Source organism: Lampris incognitus, chromosome 17, assembly GCF_029633865.1.
Source record: "Lampris incognitus isolate fLamInc1 chromosome 17, fLamInc1.hap2, whole genome shotgun sequence".
In the NCBI taxonomy this organism is placed as follows: Eukaryota; Metazoa; Chordata; class Actinopteri; order Lampriformes; family Lampridae; genus Lampris; species Lampris incognitus.
Genome location: NC_079227.1, coordinates 12,141,608 through 12,154,806, shown reverse-complemented (window position 1 = coordinate 12,154,806; position 13,199 = coordinate 12,141,608). Strand labels below are relative to the sequence as shown.

At 46.6% G+C, this 13,199-nt stretch overlaps 2 protein-coding genes across 4 annotated transcripts; one reads left to right on the top strand and one right to left on the bottom strand.

Annotated features, from left to right (window-relative positions):
• Window positions 1-429: 429 nt before the first annotated feature.
• On the bottom strand, window positions 430-5,785 carry znf668 (zinc finger protein 668). Of its 3 annotated transcripts, XM_056297146.1 has the most exons (3): window positions 5,714-5,785; window positions 3,359-3,504; window positions 430-2,808 (listed from the first exon to the last, which is right to left on the bottom strand). In XM_056297146.1, the coding sequence occupies exon 3, from the start codon at window positions 2,744-2,746 to the stop codon at window positions 698-700; it is 2,049 nt and encodes a 682-aa protein (XP_056153121.1). In that variant the 5' UTR covers window positions 2,747-2,808; window positions 3,359-3,504; window positions 5,714-5,785; the 3' UTR covers window positions 430-697. The 3 variants fall into 3 exon arrangements, with proteins under 3 accessions (XP_056153121.1, XP_056153123.1, XP_056153122.1); XM_056297148.1 differs by lacking the exons at window positions 3,359-3,504; window positions 5,714-5,785 and adding an exon at window positions 4,807-4,896; XM_056297147.1 differs by lacking the exons at window positions 3,359-3,504; window positions 5,714-5,785 and adding an exon at window positions 3,101-3,172.
• Window positions 4,514-11,498, top strand: znf646 (zinc finger protein 646). The gene is made up of 4 exons (XM_056297145.1): window positions 4,514-4,658; window positions 5,213-8,038; window positions 8,578-9,636; window positions 10,584-11,498. Exons 2-4 carry the CDS (start codon window positions 5,436-5,438, stop codon window positions 11,458-11,460), a joined length of 4,539 nt encoding a protein of 1,512 aa, XP_056153120.1. The 5' UTR covers window positions 4,514-4,658; window positions 5,213-5,435; the 3' UTR covers window positions 11,461-11,498.
• The last annotated feature ends 1,701 nt before the right edge of the window (window positions 11,499-13,199 follow it).

Sequence of the window (13,199 nt, the reverse complement as noted above, 5' to 3'; positions counted from 1 at the left end):
TGGGATAACACAAATCCTCCTTTTCAACTGTTTGAAACGACTTTGAACTTCTCGTTTTTGCCGTAAAATTTTGATGCTACATGGTTGTCATCTTGGCTGAAACTCGAATTGCAGACTGCTTAGAGTGAACAGGTGAGGGTGTACCATCTTACATGACACTTTAAAAGCAGCCTGCAGTTATTTCCATGATCAACCCTATGAAATTTCCACCACAGGAAAACTACAAGTCACACAATAAATTATCAAGTCCAGTTGCACTCAATTCAATTCCTTTGGATAACCATGACCTGGATGAATGAGAACATTCACGGTCACACAATAAATGTTCCTTAAAGATTGCACAAAAAGACATTGACAGCTTGTTCACGTTTTTTTTAAATGCATTTGATGCAACACACTCACTCACCAGAATTGAGATTTGAAGCAAGTTATGATTTTATATCGATCAGCACATACTTTCACAACACATTTTATGTAAGGTTTATGAAAAATAAGACATGATTATTGGAACACTTTGTGACAGACATACTGCTTGTATTAAAAGTCATTAAGAGCATAAATAACACATTTAGAGTCACATGACGATACACTTTTAAAAATGAGGAAAGCTCTGAGCACCTCAGAATTAACTGACTCCCTATGTATTGTCAGACAGCTAAATATCAATGATGTCAAAACACCAGGACAGGAAAACATCTCAGAGTCCCTCCTCCTTAACTAAATATTCTGGCAGGGTCTGAAAGGCAGTGACGGGCACAGTGACGGGAACCGCCAGAGATATCGCACCGGGTTCAATGGTGGTGGGGGAGACTTCAATGGGAGGTGGGGGAGAGGGGAGAGGGTCCGTGTGCTGAATAATGTTCAGGTCGGTCATCTGGGTCGCCACACAGTGTTGCGGATGCGTCCGTAAGTGCTTGCGGAGATAAGCAGCAAACAAGAAGGCCTTTCCACAATGAGGGCAGGTGTGAGGTTTGTTGGCCGAGTGGATCTTCTGGTGCTTGCGCAGTCCAGCCTTGTTGAGGAAGCCTTTGCCACAGTTGCCGCAGATGTGAGGCCTTGGCTTGGGGTGCTGCTTCTCATGCTCCTGTAAATCTGCCAGCTGCGCAAACTCTGCCTGGCAGGTCTCACAGACATGAGGGCCCATGGGAACAACTTTGGAAACATCAGAGGGGTCCAGCACAGTGTGAGCACTCTCATGGGCCTGCACTTCATCCCAGGTTCCAAATGTGGCATCACACTGAGTACAGGAGAACTGGGGCAGGGTGGTAGGAGCGGGGAAGGCTGGTGCTGATCCGGACCCAGGGACTGTCCCCTGCTGCTGCTGTTGTTGTTGTTGTTGCTGTTGTTGTTCAGAGCGCTCGGCCAGGTGAGTCCTCTCATGTTTGCGCAAGCTTGATGAGACTACAAATGACTTGAAGCATTCCTCACATTTGAACGGGCGCTCGCCAGAGTGCACCCGCCGATGCTTGTTGAGGCTGGAGCGCTCGGCAAATGACTTGTCGCACTCTGTGCACGAGAATGGCCTGAGGCCCGTGTGCACGAGCATGTGGCGCCGCAGGTCCCAAGAGGCCACAAAGGCCTTATCACAGCTCTGGCACTTGTAGGGCCGCTCACCGGAGTGCACCCGCTCATGCACGGCCAGGTCTGCTGGCTGCCGGAACCTCTTGGAACACTTGTCGCAAGGGTACGGCTTAAAACCCAAGTGGGCTCTCTGGTGACGGCGGAAGCTAGAGGGGTCAGAGAACATCTTTCCACACTGTGGGCAGAGGAAGGGCTTCTCTCCAGAGTGGGTGCGGAGGTGGGACTGGTAGGAGGACAGCTGAGTGAAGCCCTTCCCACACTGCTCACACTGGTAGGGCTTACTCTGAGAGTGGATGCGTTGGTGGCAGGCCAGGGAGGAGGAGCGGGAGAAGGCCTTACCGCAGTCAGAGCACAGGTAGGGCTTCTCCCCTGTGTGTGAGCGCTCATGGTTCTTCAGGTCTTTCAGCTCTGTGTACGTTTTCCCACACTCCTCACAGGCATACGGCCGGTGGCCCTGGTGGTTGCGCCGGTGCTTCCTGAACACCGAGGGGTCAGCGAAGCTCTTGCCACACTCAGCACAGAAGTAGGGCTTCTCACCCGTGTGCGAGCGCATGTGCACCTTCAGCTTGGACAGGGTGGGGTAGCTCTTGGCACACTGGCGGCAAGAGTAGGGGCGCTCCCCGCTATGCTGTGTCATGTGAATCCGCAGACAAATGGCCTGCATGAAGGCCTTTCCACACTCCGTGCAGATGAAGGGCTTCTCCCCGGTGTGGGAACGGCTGTGGTTGCGTAGTTCGGTGGGCGTTTTGTACGCCTTGTGGCAGTCAGGACACTGAAAGGGCCGCTGGGCTGAGTGAGAGCGCTCATGTTTGGAGAGCTGGGCCTTGCTGGAGAATGTTTTACTACACTGTGAACATGCATGTTCCTGCTGCTGCTGCTGCTGCTGCGGCGGCTGCTGCTGCTGCTGCTGCTGTTGCTTCTCCGGCTGGCCTTCCTTACTGTGCGCTGAGAGCTTGTGGCTCCGTAAGGCTGAGGGACTCCTGAAAGCCTCTTGACACACAGAGCATTTGAAGGAGGGCTTGGCTTTTGGGGGTCTGCCTCTCCCTCGCTTTCTTGCAGGCTTGTCCCTAACCGCCTCTTCTTCCTGTTGGCTTTCCTCACTCTGTGTTGAAGGAGGGGTGTATTGCTCTGCCAGCGGTGGGCTGCCTGGTTGGGGAGAGGCCATCTTTGTGCGTTTATCTTTGCTATAGTGTCACTGATGAGGTGAAAAAGGCATCCACTGGGGTTCTGTAAATTTAAAAAAAAATGTCAGCATAAGTATTAGAATAGGAGACTGGAAATACATTTTTAAATCTCAGTCCTAAACTCACTTTGCTACAAGCCGGGCATCATCGCATCAAGCCGGACACAATAGTATACTTTAATAGTAGAGTTGAATAATGTGGGTGTGATAAAAGTCACAAAATGGCTGGCATTAGGACCTCAGGGACAATAAGCTAACCGCTTGACGCCTAAGGAAGTTGACAATGCAATGTTGTGGACACTGAGGTGTGAGATGCCCGTTAGATTCGTATCTGACCGGAAAGCAGTTCTCACACGAATGCCGATATGAAAGACGACCATCAGTAATCCGAGCGACGTTTCACAGAACCGGACTACATTCGTGCGTATTGGCTGTCGTTAGCTTGCTGGCTAGTTATTTTTACTCACTCAAAATGGCTGGCTTTAGGACCGGCTGCTCATATTCACAGACTCGTTATGACAGCGATCACACCGAATGCATTTAGCTCCGTCTTTCGCGTTGTGCGCACATGGCCGTAATAAACGCATTTCTTACCTGGATTTGTGTTTGAACCGGTCGATAAAGCGTCTGTTTGAGAGAACTGGCTGAGTTTCGCTGTGAGACGCTGCGTTCGGTGTCGGCTGCGGGGCGGCTTTAGGACCATGATGACGGAAGCTATCCAGCCTCCGAAGTGTGCGTCGCTAGAACGAATAGCAACATAGCAACACAGCAAGCGAGCCGGTGGTTAGTTTAGCCACCTTGGTGGCAGTAACTTGAAAAATTAAGAGATATCGGTCAGTTGCAACATTTGAAAATATAATCCCCCCCCCCACTGTGTACCATAGATGCAGCTGCATAACTTCACTGCTGCAGCCTCATGTTAAATTGTCCCAAAGAAGTTGTTAATGTTTTGCCAGTATATATATATATATATATATATATATATATATATATATATATATATATATATATATATATATATATATATATAAAGTAAAGGGAGGAAGAAATTATCTCGAAAATAGTGATTGAGTTAATACACCCATTTTTTTATGGCGATACTCAAGCGGCAATAACATTTCCTTAATTTCATATCGCACATTTCGTACGTCAACATTTACATCCGGTTAAAATGTAAAGGGAAAACAAAAGCGAAGTAATTATGAAAGGATAACAAAATCAAATAGCATGAATAAAAATAAAACAGATTGAATTAAAACAGCTCATATTTGATTAACGTAAGTAAATGTAGAAGGGGTTACCCTCGGTAAATAAATACATATAACGATATTTTAATTTAAAAAAAATCCAAACGTCACAGTTTAGGGGTAGCTTTTCACAGAATGTTTTCTATTATTGTTTGACAACATCGAAAAATCAAAATAGCCGTCGTGACACGTTCCCCTTCAGAATGATAGGAAACTTACTATGAATTAGCTATTGTTGGATCTGACCATCATGTTCAGACATTTGATTAATAAACTAGCCTTTGATTAATAAACTAGCCTTTTAAAATCCACAGTAAGACGTATTGTTAGACAATCAGGGAAATTTTTTCCCAAAGTGAATATAAAAGTTATTTGGAATCATGCCTTCGCCCATACAGCATCGTTAGCTCAAAGGCTAACCGCTTTAGACGGGGAAGTATTTCCGTGCTACACATTTCCTGTTTCCTAGCAACAAGAGCAATGTGGAAATGGGAATGGAAGGGAAAAAAAGACAATTGAAAAAAAGGAAAGGTTTTCATTTAGACCAAGAATTAACGTTTGCCGAATTATAAGTGAAAATACGTCCTCGGGAGTGTTTACTGGAACCAGATTGGATCGAATTTGATTTTTAAGCATCCCTTGCTAAGGTGACTCTGCGAATAGCGACTTCTTTGGCGTTTTGGTGCAATGTTTGTTTAGCTAAGCCTGGTGATGCTAGGAGGTAGCGGCTAAAAGGCTAAAGCTAGTTGGCCGTTTTGTAAAATAAACATCGCCGAAGCCGGCCAGCCTACTCACATGTCACTGTGCCTTCTCAGAGCAAAGGCGGGTATATTTATTTGTTTCGTTTCGAGATACTGTTAGTAATTATTGTCTCATTTCGACGGCTATAAAATTTCAATTGCGAGGCGTTGGTCTCTGTTTTATTGACATTGCTAACTTGGTTAGCATACCACAGCTATTGTAAGCTAATAGTCCAGCTACCACCTAGTCTATATAACAACCCCAGGGAGTTGCATTTCATTTAAAATCTATAGTAAAATGTGTGTTTTTCTTTTTTATTCTTGTATTGCAGTTTACATCTGTGTTTTTTTTTTTAAGAAAACGACTACTCATGACTCGTACCACATTATAAGGAAAGCGGATGCAGCTAATTCATTCTTTGGATCTGTAGTTAATAATGTTTTCTTCTTCCCCTTTGCAGTTTTCATGACTCACCTGCCTGCTTTAACTCAAGTCAACCCCATTTTGATGGTGTGGAACTGATGCATATCATCCTTTTCAGTGCCACTCTCTTGGACATTCTTTGGACCTTTTATGAGAAAGTTAGCCTTCTAATGGGGCTGAGTTAGACATTTAATATATTCCCCCTCCATGTCATTTATACTATCAGTGTCTGGTTCTGTTATTTCACACATTATCCTGCAATGGCAATGCAGGAGCCAGGCAGGACAAAAGGATTTCCTTGCAAACAGTGTGGCATGGTGTGTTCCAGTATGCCCAGCCTCATAGAACACATGGATACACATATCCAACAGGACGAGGACCGCAAATTCAAATGTGATGAGTGTGGGCGGGGCTATAGGCATGCCGGTAGCCTGGCCAACCACAAAAAGACACACGATGTGGGCACTTTTGAGTGTCAGATATGTGGCAAAGAGAACACTAATGCTTTGGCCTTGAAAAGTCACCTCCGCAGTCATACCTCCCAGAAGAAGTATTCCTGTATGGAATGTGGAAAGTCCTTCCGCCTGGCTTCCCAGCTGGCTACCCATGAGCGCGTTCATCTCTCCAGGCAAGCAAAGGTGCAGTCATTCAGGAGGGTGGGATGTGAGTACAGCACAGCTGAAAATAGAGATGCTGATGACTCACTTAATTTTGACGAGCAGTCAGCCAGCATGGGAATGTCTGTAGAAAACAGCCCTGGTGAAGATGAGGGGGAGCAAGCTGATGATGTGGAAACCTTTGACAACACAGCGAATCGGCCTTTTAAATGCGATTTGTGTGACAAATCTTACATCCACCTGCGAAGCCTGACCAATCACAAAAAGACTCATCAGGTGGGGATGTTTGAATGCACCATCTGTTTCAAGCTGTTCAATAACATGGCAGCCCTCTATAGCCACCAGAGAACTCATAAAACCAAGGGGGGCGCGGGCCCTGTCTCAGTGGGATCAGCCTATGCTGACACACCACCAGACACATTCTCATCTCGCAGCCAAGATGCACCAGAAAATTTCTGCCACCTGTGCCAAGTGCTATTCCCCAACGATGAGGAGTTCCAGGAGCACATCCAGATGCATAATTCTTCCTCTGTGTCCTTTGGCCACCACGACTTGGTACAAGAGAACCACAGTATGTCTTATGAAAGCAGTATTGCATCTCCCGGGTCAAATTTTTATGCATCCCCCATAAATAATGGTCCACCTGTATCATCAATGGATAATCATGGAGATTTTGATCCTCCTAGGGGTCAGGTTATTAATAACGGCCATATTTACTCTGATTGTTCAAGTAGTCAAACATCTTCCAGAGGGAATGCTCAAGCAGAGCTCTTGGATGCTGAGGCTTTCAGTCCCACCCTGGCTCAGCCACATGCCACTGCCGATGCAGCTGAGATGGAGGAGAACTTTGCTGCAGACTCCAGTGAGCGGCGCTTCAAATGTGAGATCTGCGGGAAGAGCTATCGTCACTCAGGGAGTCTCATTAACCACAAGAGGTCCCATCAGGTGGGGATCTATCAGTGCTCCATCTGCAGGAAGAGCTATCCTCACCTAGCAGCTCTCAGGAGCCACCTCCGCCTCCACAAGTCTCAGCCGTCCTCCTTTAGCCTGAGCAGCGATGGGGACTGGCTGTCCTCAGAGCCCCTGACCTTGGACAACCAGCAGGGAGGTTTTCCCTCTCAGGAGGGAGAGGAGGAGGAGGGTGATAATACTGGAGCTTTGCTTGGTTTGGAACAGGAGAATACATCCGACCAAAGTAACCAGGCTTTGTACCATGAGCAGTTTAATCAGGACTATTCCCAGGACGAGAACATACATCTACCTCACCACCAACATCTGATGCAGAGGCATATGTGTGCAGACTGTGGAGAGACTTTTGCAGACATCGCAGGCATCAAGTCTCACAGCTGCCCATTGCTACAGCAGCAGCACACAGCCACTACCAATGGCTACAGCACCAACATGAATTTCCAGGAAAGCAACAGAGAATGTGCTATTGGAAACCATGAGCCCAATGCAGTGTTCCGTGGTCTGAATGGAAGCCAGGACCAAAGTTTCTTTGGTGAGCATGACTTCCACGACGACATGAGCAATGAACACCTAAATGGAGGCGTGGATGGCCATGAGGCTGATGAAGAGGATGAAGACGATGACGGAGATCTCTACCAATGCTCTGTGTGTGGAAACAGCTATACCAGTATGCGGGCCCTGCGGAGCCACTTGCGGGGTCACACCCAGTCCCATGCCACCCCTGCCAGCTCAGGCTCCTCCTCCATGTCCTCTCATGAGGAGGTGAAGGATGAGGAAGGGGGAGAGATGATTATCTGCAGCACATGTGGTGAGAGCTTCACCAGGAGGCAGGACCTGATTGCTCATCAGCTCCTACATAGCCAGGCCATGGCAGACAATGCCCAGCACATCAGCCAAAGTCGCAGCTCTGCAGGCAAGGAGGATGCCCAGAGCATCATCTGTGGCAGCTGTGGCATCTTTTGCACCAGCTACCGCCACCTGCAGAGCCACAACTGCCCGACCCAGAGGAAGCCAGAGTCTGCAAACCACGAAGAGGAAATGAAAGCAAACACTGGTACCAACAGTGTGGAGGCGGGACCCATTAAGGAAAACATTGACGATGAGGATCGTCAGTATAAGTGTGATCAGTGCGGGCGCTCCTACCGACACGCAGGCTCCCTGCTGAACCACAAGAAGTCACACAAGACCGGGGTGTTCCGCTGCCTTGTGTGTCAAAAACGCTTCTACAACCTGCTGGCCCTCAAAAACCACCAAAGGTCCCATTTTGATGTCAAAAGGTTTGTGATATATAAGTCAAAGATAACTTGGAAAAAAAAAAAGAATTAACTTGTCAACCCCTGTATATCATTTTTTGTCATACTTGTACATCGGCATTAGTTATGGCAGTGTTATTCAAGACTCAAATGTTTATTTGTCACATACTTCACATACAAGTAAAGTACCATGAGCTTATTTGCAACTCTTAATTTGTGCAACAAAAACAGGAACACAAGTAAATGGAAATGAAATATAAAAAGTTAAAAATCTCAGGAGTATACAGACGGTATACTTCAATAAATATCTCCATATGAATGTGCAAATAACGTGAGTGAAGTCAACCCCAGTATGTTATTTGTTTTGTCATACTTGTTCATCAGTATTAGTGAGTTTTTGTGAAGTAGTTGATCACTGAGCAATGCCGAGAGAGAAGCTCAGAGGTGCTTTGGAGAGTCTCTGCATAGCAGGCATGTTTCGGTCTCATACCCTCATTCACTCCACAGAATAATCACTGTTTAGTAAACACAGGATTAACTGTTTGTCCCCCACCTCTCCCCAGGCATGCCTGTCACGAGTGTGGGAAAGCCTTCAAAATTCAGAAGCAGCTCCTGAACCACTTGCGACGGCACAAGGAGAACCAGGCCAAGATCCAGGAGTTGAACAACCAGATCCAGACCCTCATGCAAATGAATGGGTCCAACTCAAACGGTGGGAAACCGTTCTTGAGTCCACGTTCCAACCTGACCCGGCGGCACCGACAACCCTCTCAAGACAGAGCAAATCTCAGCGCTTCGGTCAAGTCGGAGGATGCGAGTGATATTCGCCCTTTTGCCTGTGACCAGTGCGGCCGCACATATCGCCATGCGGGGAGCCTGGTTAACCACAGGAAGTCGCATAAGACGGGAGAATACTGCTGCTCTGTGTGTAACAACACCTACTCCAATCAACTAGCAATGAAAAACCACCTGCGCACCCACTTTGCTTACAAGAAGCATTCCTGTCAGAACTGTGGTAGGGGCTTCAGGGGGAAGAAGCAGCTTTTGGCCCATGTCTGTACTCACCTCAGGAGGGATGGGCTGGTGGGCTCCAGGGGCCTGAAAACCAGAGCTTTCAAGTGCAAAGAATGTAAACAGGCCTTTCTGTCTTTGGAACAGCTGACAGCCCACGCCTGCAATGGACGCTTGGATAATAGGAACCCACAGGCCGCCACAGCCCAGAGCAAAGAGGAGCGGCCATTCACCTGCAACATATGCAACCGCAGTTACCGGCATGCGGGCAGCCTCCTCAACCACAAGAACACCCACAAGACTGGCCACTTCAGCTGTACCTTCTGCTCCAAGCCCTTCACCAACCCCATGGCCCTACGCAACCACACCCGCATCCACACGCAGAAGAAGAAGTATGTGTGCCTGACATGTGGAAAGGCATTCCGCCTGGCTAGCATCCTTCACAACCACCAGAAGGTCCACAGCCGGGCAGCAGGTCACTTCAGCTGCCCCACCTGTGGGAAGAGCTTCCAGGGCCGGTCGGGGCTTAAGAGACACCGTTGCCATAGGGTTCGGGATAACTCCACAAGAGGCACCATCCATCATTCTGAGGCAGGAGACAAATGCTTCATGTGAGTTTCTGTCCTGTTCTGACAAGGAGTATTTAAGTCTGTGTTCTATCTTTGAATTATTATTTCTATATTATATGATTTCTTTTCAGTTTAGTATAACATATTTTAGACTGGCCCTGTGATAGATTGTCGGCCTGTCCAGGGTGTCTTCCTACCTGCCACCCAATGACTGCTGGTATAGGCTCCAGCATCCCTGTGACCCTGAGCAGGATAAGCGGTTTGGATGATGGATGAATGGATGGATAACCCTATCATTTGTAAAGCTGTTTTGTTTTTTTCATTATTTATTTTCAATTCATTTTGAATGTACCTCTTTATTTCTGGCATGACGCCTAAAAAATGGGTTCATTTATTAGCTGCTATGTTTGCTCACACAGGGAATTAGTCTAATTGGGACACTTAACATAAAGATACAAGTACATAAACACAACATTTTAAAGTGGGTAAAAAAACGAAGAACATCAAACAGTATCTATGAAAATTACTTCAACATGAATATCTAATCATTTAATTTGTGATTAAGTATGGGATTACGGGTTGAGGGGTTTCTCTTTAAACAGCACCGAAACAAGAACTATTACATAGGTAATTTCAGTGTAAAGTGGTTCCCCATGCTATTCCTATATTTAGTTTTGCATTTGTGGGAGAAATATTGCATTAACATGAAAAAGATATATGGAGCGATGATGATCAGAGTCGGTGGATTTGAAGTGCAGTGTTAATTATAGTACAGAATAAACAGTTTAGCTTGCCGTTCAACTATTAATGAGAGCCACTTCTTGGGGAAAAGCTTACCCTCAATTTAGTGTAGCTTATGTAATTTAGTGTAATTTAGAGTAAGAATCTATGACACTCACTGGTGAGTTCAATGTTGATAAAGTAATTGTGGTATTTATGCAAAACATTATTTACCCTGTGTGATTGTTGATGTGTGCCTCCTTTTGCAGGTGTGACCTGTGTGGTCGCTCTTACCGTCACGCTGGCTCCCTGCTCAACCATAAGAAGACACACTCAGAGAACCTCCACCACTGCACCCTGTGTCTACAGACCTTCCCTGACCCCCTCACGCTGCAGATCCACTCCCAGATGAAGCGCCACTGCTGCCCTGAGTGCGGCAAGACCTTCTGTTTGACATCCCACCTCCAGAGCCACATGGAACTCCACTCCAAGGACCGGTCGGTTCTCTGCAGCCTGTGCCAGCAGAGTTTTCCCAACACAGTGAGCTACCAACAACACCAGGAACTGCACCACAGGTCGCAGGGCCACTATTCCCAACAGAACATGGACAACAACCTCTGCTGGAGCTCCAGCATGGGGCTTGAGGGGATGACCAAGCTGGCCCATCCTACTCTGTCCCACATGCAGGGCGGTGTCTCTGAACTGCAGGAGAACCAGGAGGCGCCCAGTGGCATAGAAGAGAAGAGCCACGTGTGCGAGCACTGCGGCCGCACCTATCGGCACGCCGGCTCCCTGCTCAACCACAAGAACAGCCACAAGACTGGTTCCTTCTCCTGCTCTGTCTGCCATAAGGAGTTCACCAATCTCATGGCACTTAAGAACCACCGGCGGATCCACATCGAACCCAAGCGCTACCAATGCCTGGAGTGTGGTAAGGCCTTCCGCGTGTCCACTCAGCTGATCTGCCACCGCCGAATCCACACCAAAGAGAAGCCCTTTGCCTGCCTGCTGTGCCACAAGAGCTTTTCCAGTAAGTCCAACTTGAGGCACCATCAGAGGATGCATCAGAGCTCCCAGACCTATGACTCCTCCTTCAGCATGGACACCAACTCCTTCATGGACCTGGACATGGGCTCTTTCCTCTGAGAGGCTGTTAACTCCTCTCTCCCCCTTCTATCAGTAATTGTAAGACAGAATATATTTTCAGAAAGTGCCCAAGGGTGCTGACATAAAAACATAACTTTCATGCAGGCACACGTTTCATCACTGGTTACTTCCAGACTTACCTCTACCATGGACACACACAGGCCAACCTCTTGCCCCCCCCCCCCACGGAGTGCACGCAGTTCCACAACTCAGAACTGTTCTGACGGGGCAGCTAATCTGAACATTAAAGACCCTGCGATAAATCCCACTTACCAAAGTGAATAGTGGACAGAAAACTGCATCAGTAGAGGTTCGTGTGAAAACATTGACGAAGTTAAACGGTTCACTTTTTTTTTTCTTTAAAATAATGGTACTGTTCTGATGACTGACTTTTCTTCTTCTGCTGTGTACAGTTGTGTTCAGTGCCTCCGTACATTCTGTACAAAAGAGAGCATGCAGGCTCCGGGTTTATCCGGAGATGCTTGGCATCAGCTTTGCCCCGTGGTTACTCTCCTCTGTGATGGGACGGAGGATGAGCCTGTCACACTTCAGTTTGAGATACCTCTGGGTGACCCCACAGGTCTGAAACCGTGTTTTCAAGTGAGTGGTTGTACTGCTAATAATATTCCACGTCTGAGTGGTATTGTATGCTAAAAATGGATGTATTTAATAATTTATTCCCGTTTTGGACTTTTTTGTGTATATTTTAATTGAAGAAAACTGTTTTTATGAATGTTGTTTAAAGAAAAAAGGAAAACCTTTTCACGTCTTCTGAGACTCATGTAGCTTTTAAGGAAGTATATCAGTCCGTCAGTAATTCCACAGTAACTCGAGTTAACTAAACCACAGGTCAGAGCCAAGCAGCACTCAGGGTAACGCCTTCCAAAGGAAACACACCTGACGTGTAAAGCATTATAGATAATCACCCGGCATGACGGTGTCTTGTTTGTTTTCCACCTGTGCCATCTCTACAGCATCCTCACCCCTCGCACGTCGGAATCGTCATGCATCTCGTCGAGTCTTACCTCTGTGACATCACAGCCAGATGTTTGTTGTGTCTCCACATGTGTCGCATGCTCCCGAACTGTAAACCCCATCTCTGACTGTATGGACTCATCGATTATTTTGAAGTGCCAGTGCCTGTAAGGCCATTGTAGCAATTAGCAGTTAAGCATTGACGAACCTTTTCCTCTGAGTAAATTGGTGTACTGTAAGAACACAATGTTAATTTAATTTATTGGTGATTGTTTGTACTTTGCCAGTGCTTTTTCTTTTGGATTATTTTATTAATCTGATATAAATCTGCTCCAGCGAAGCACATGCCGTGGCTGGTAGAGGCGCTGCCACAGTGAAATTTGTGAACGCTCTGATCCGAGTGTGTTTGCTCACAAAGTCGTACATCAGAAATTTCACAATCAGTTATGACTAGACATGCTTTGTGAAATCAACTTTTTTTTTGTGTGCTTGTATTAATTTGTCAGTTGATTGGGGGGGTCGGTATTCTTCAGTTTCAGATTTAACTTGATGAGCTTACAGAATCGATTTCAACATGGCTGGTTCAATACTTTTAACACGTTTCACTGTTGGAGTACTTCTAACACTCACTGTAATGTGATAAATGTGCAATTATTGGAAAAATAGGGTTCTTTGAGTTTAGTGTAAAGAAAATTGCCAATTTATTTCCAGTGCCTGTGGACGCTTCAGGAGTTTATCCATTGTTTTCCCATATATATTTTGTT

What these genes read in the sequence shown, in the direction of transcription:
- znf646 (XM_056297145.1), top strand. Translation starts at nt 5,436, where the DNA reads ATGGCAATGCAGGAGCCAGGCAGGACAAAAGGATTTCCTTGCAAACAG. An exon ending in TCCCATTTTGATGTCAAAAG is followed by an intron (nt 8,039 to 8,577) that starts GTTTGTGATATA and finishes ACCTCTCCCCAG; the next exon opens with GCATGCCTGTCACGAGTGTG. An exon ending in GCAGGAGACAAATGCTTCAT is followed by an intron (nt 9,637 to 10,583) that starts GTGAGTTTCTGT and finishes CTCCTTTTGCAG; the next exon opens with GTGTGACCTGTGTGGTCGCT.
- znf668 (XM_056297146.1), bottom strand. Translation starts at nt 2,746, where the DNA reads ATGGCCTCTCCCCAACCAGGCAGCCCACCGCTGGCAGAGCAATACACC.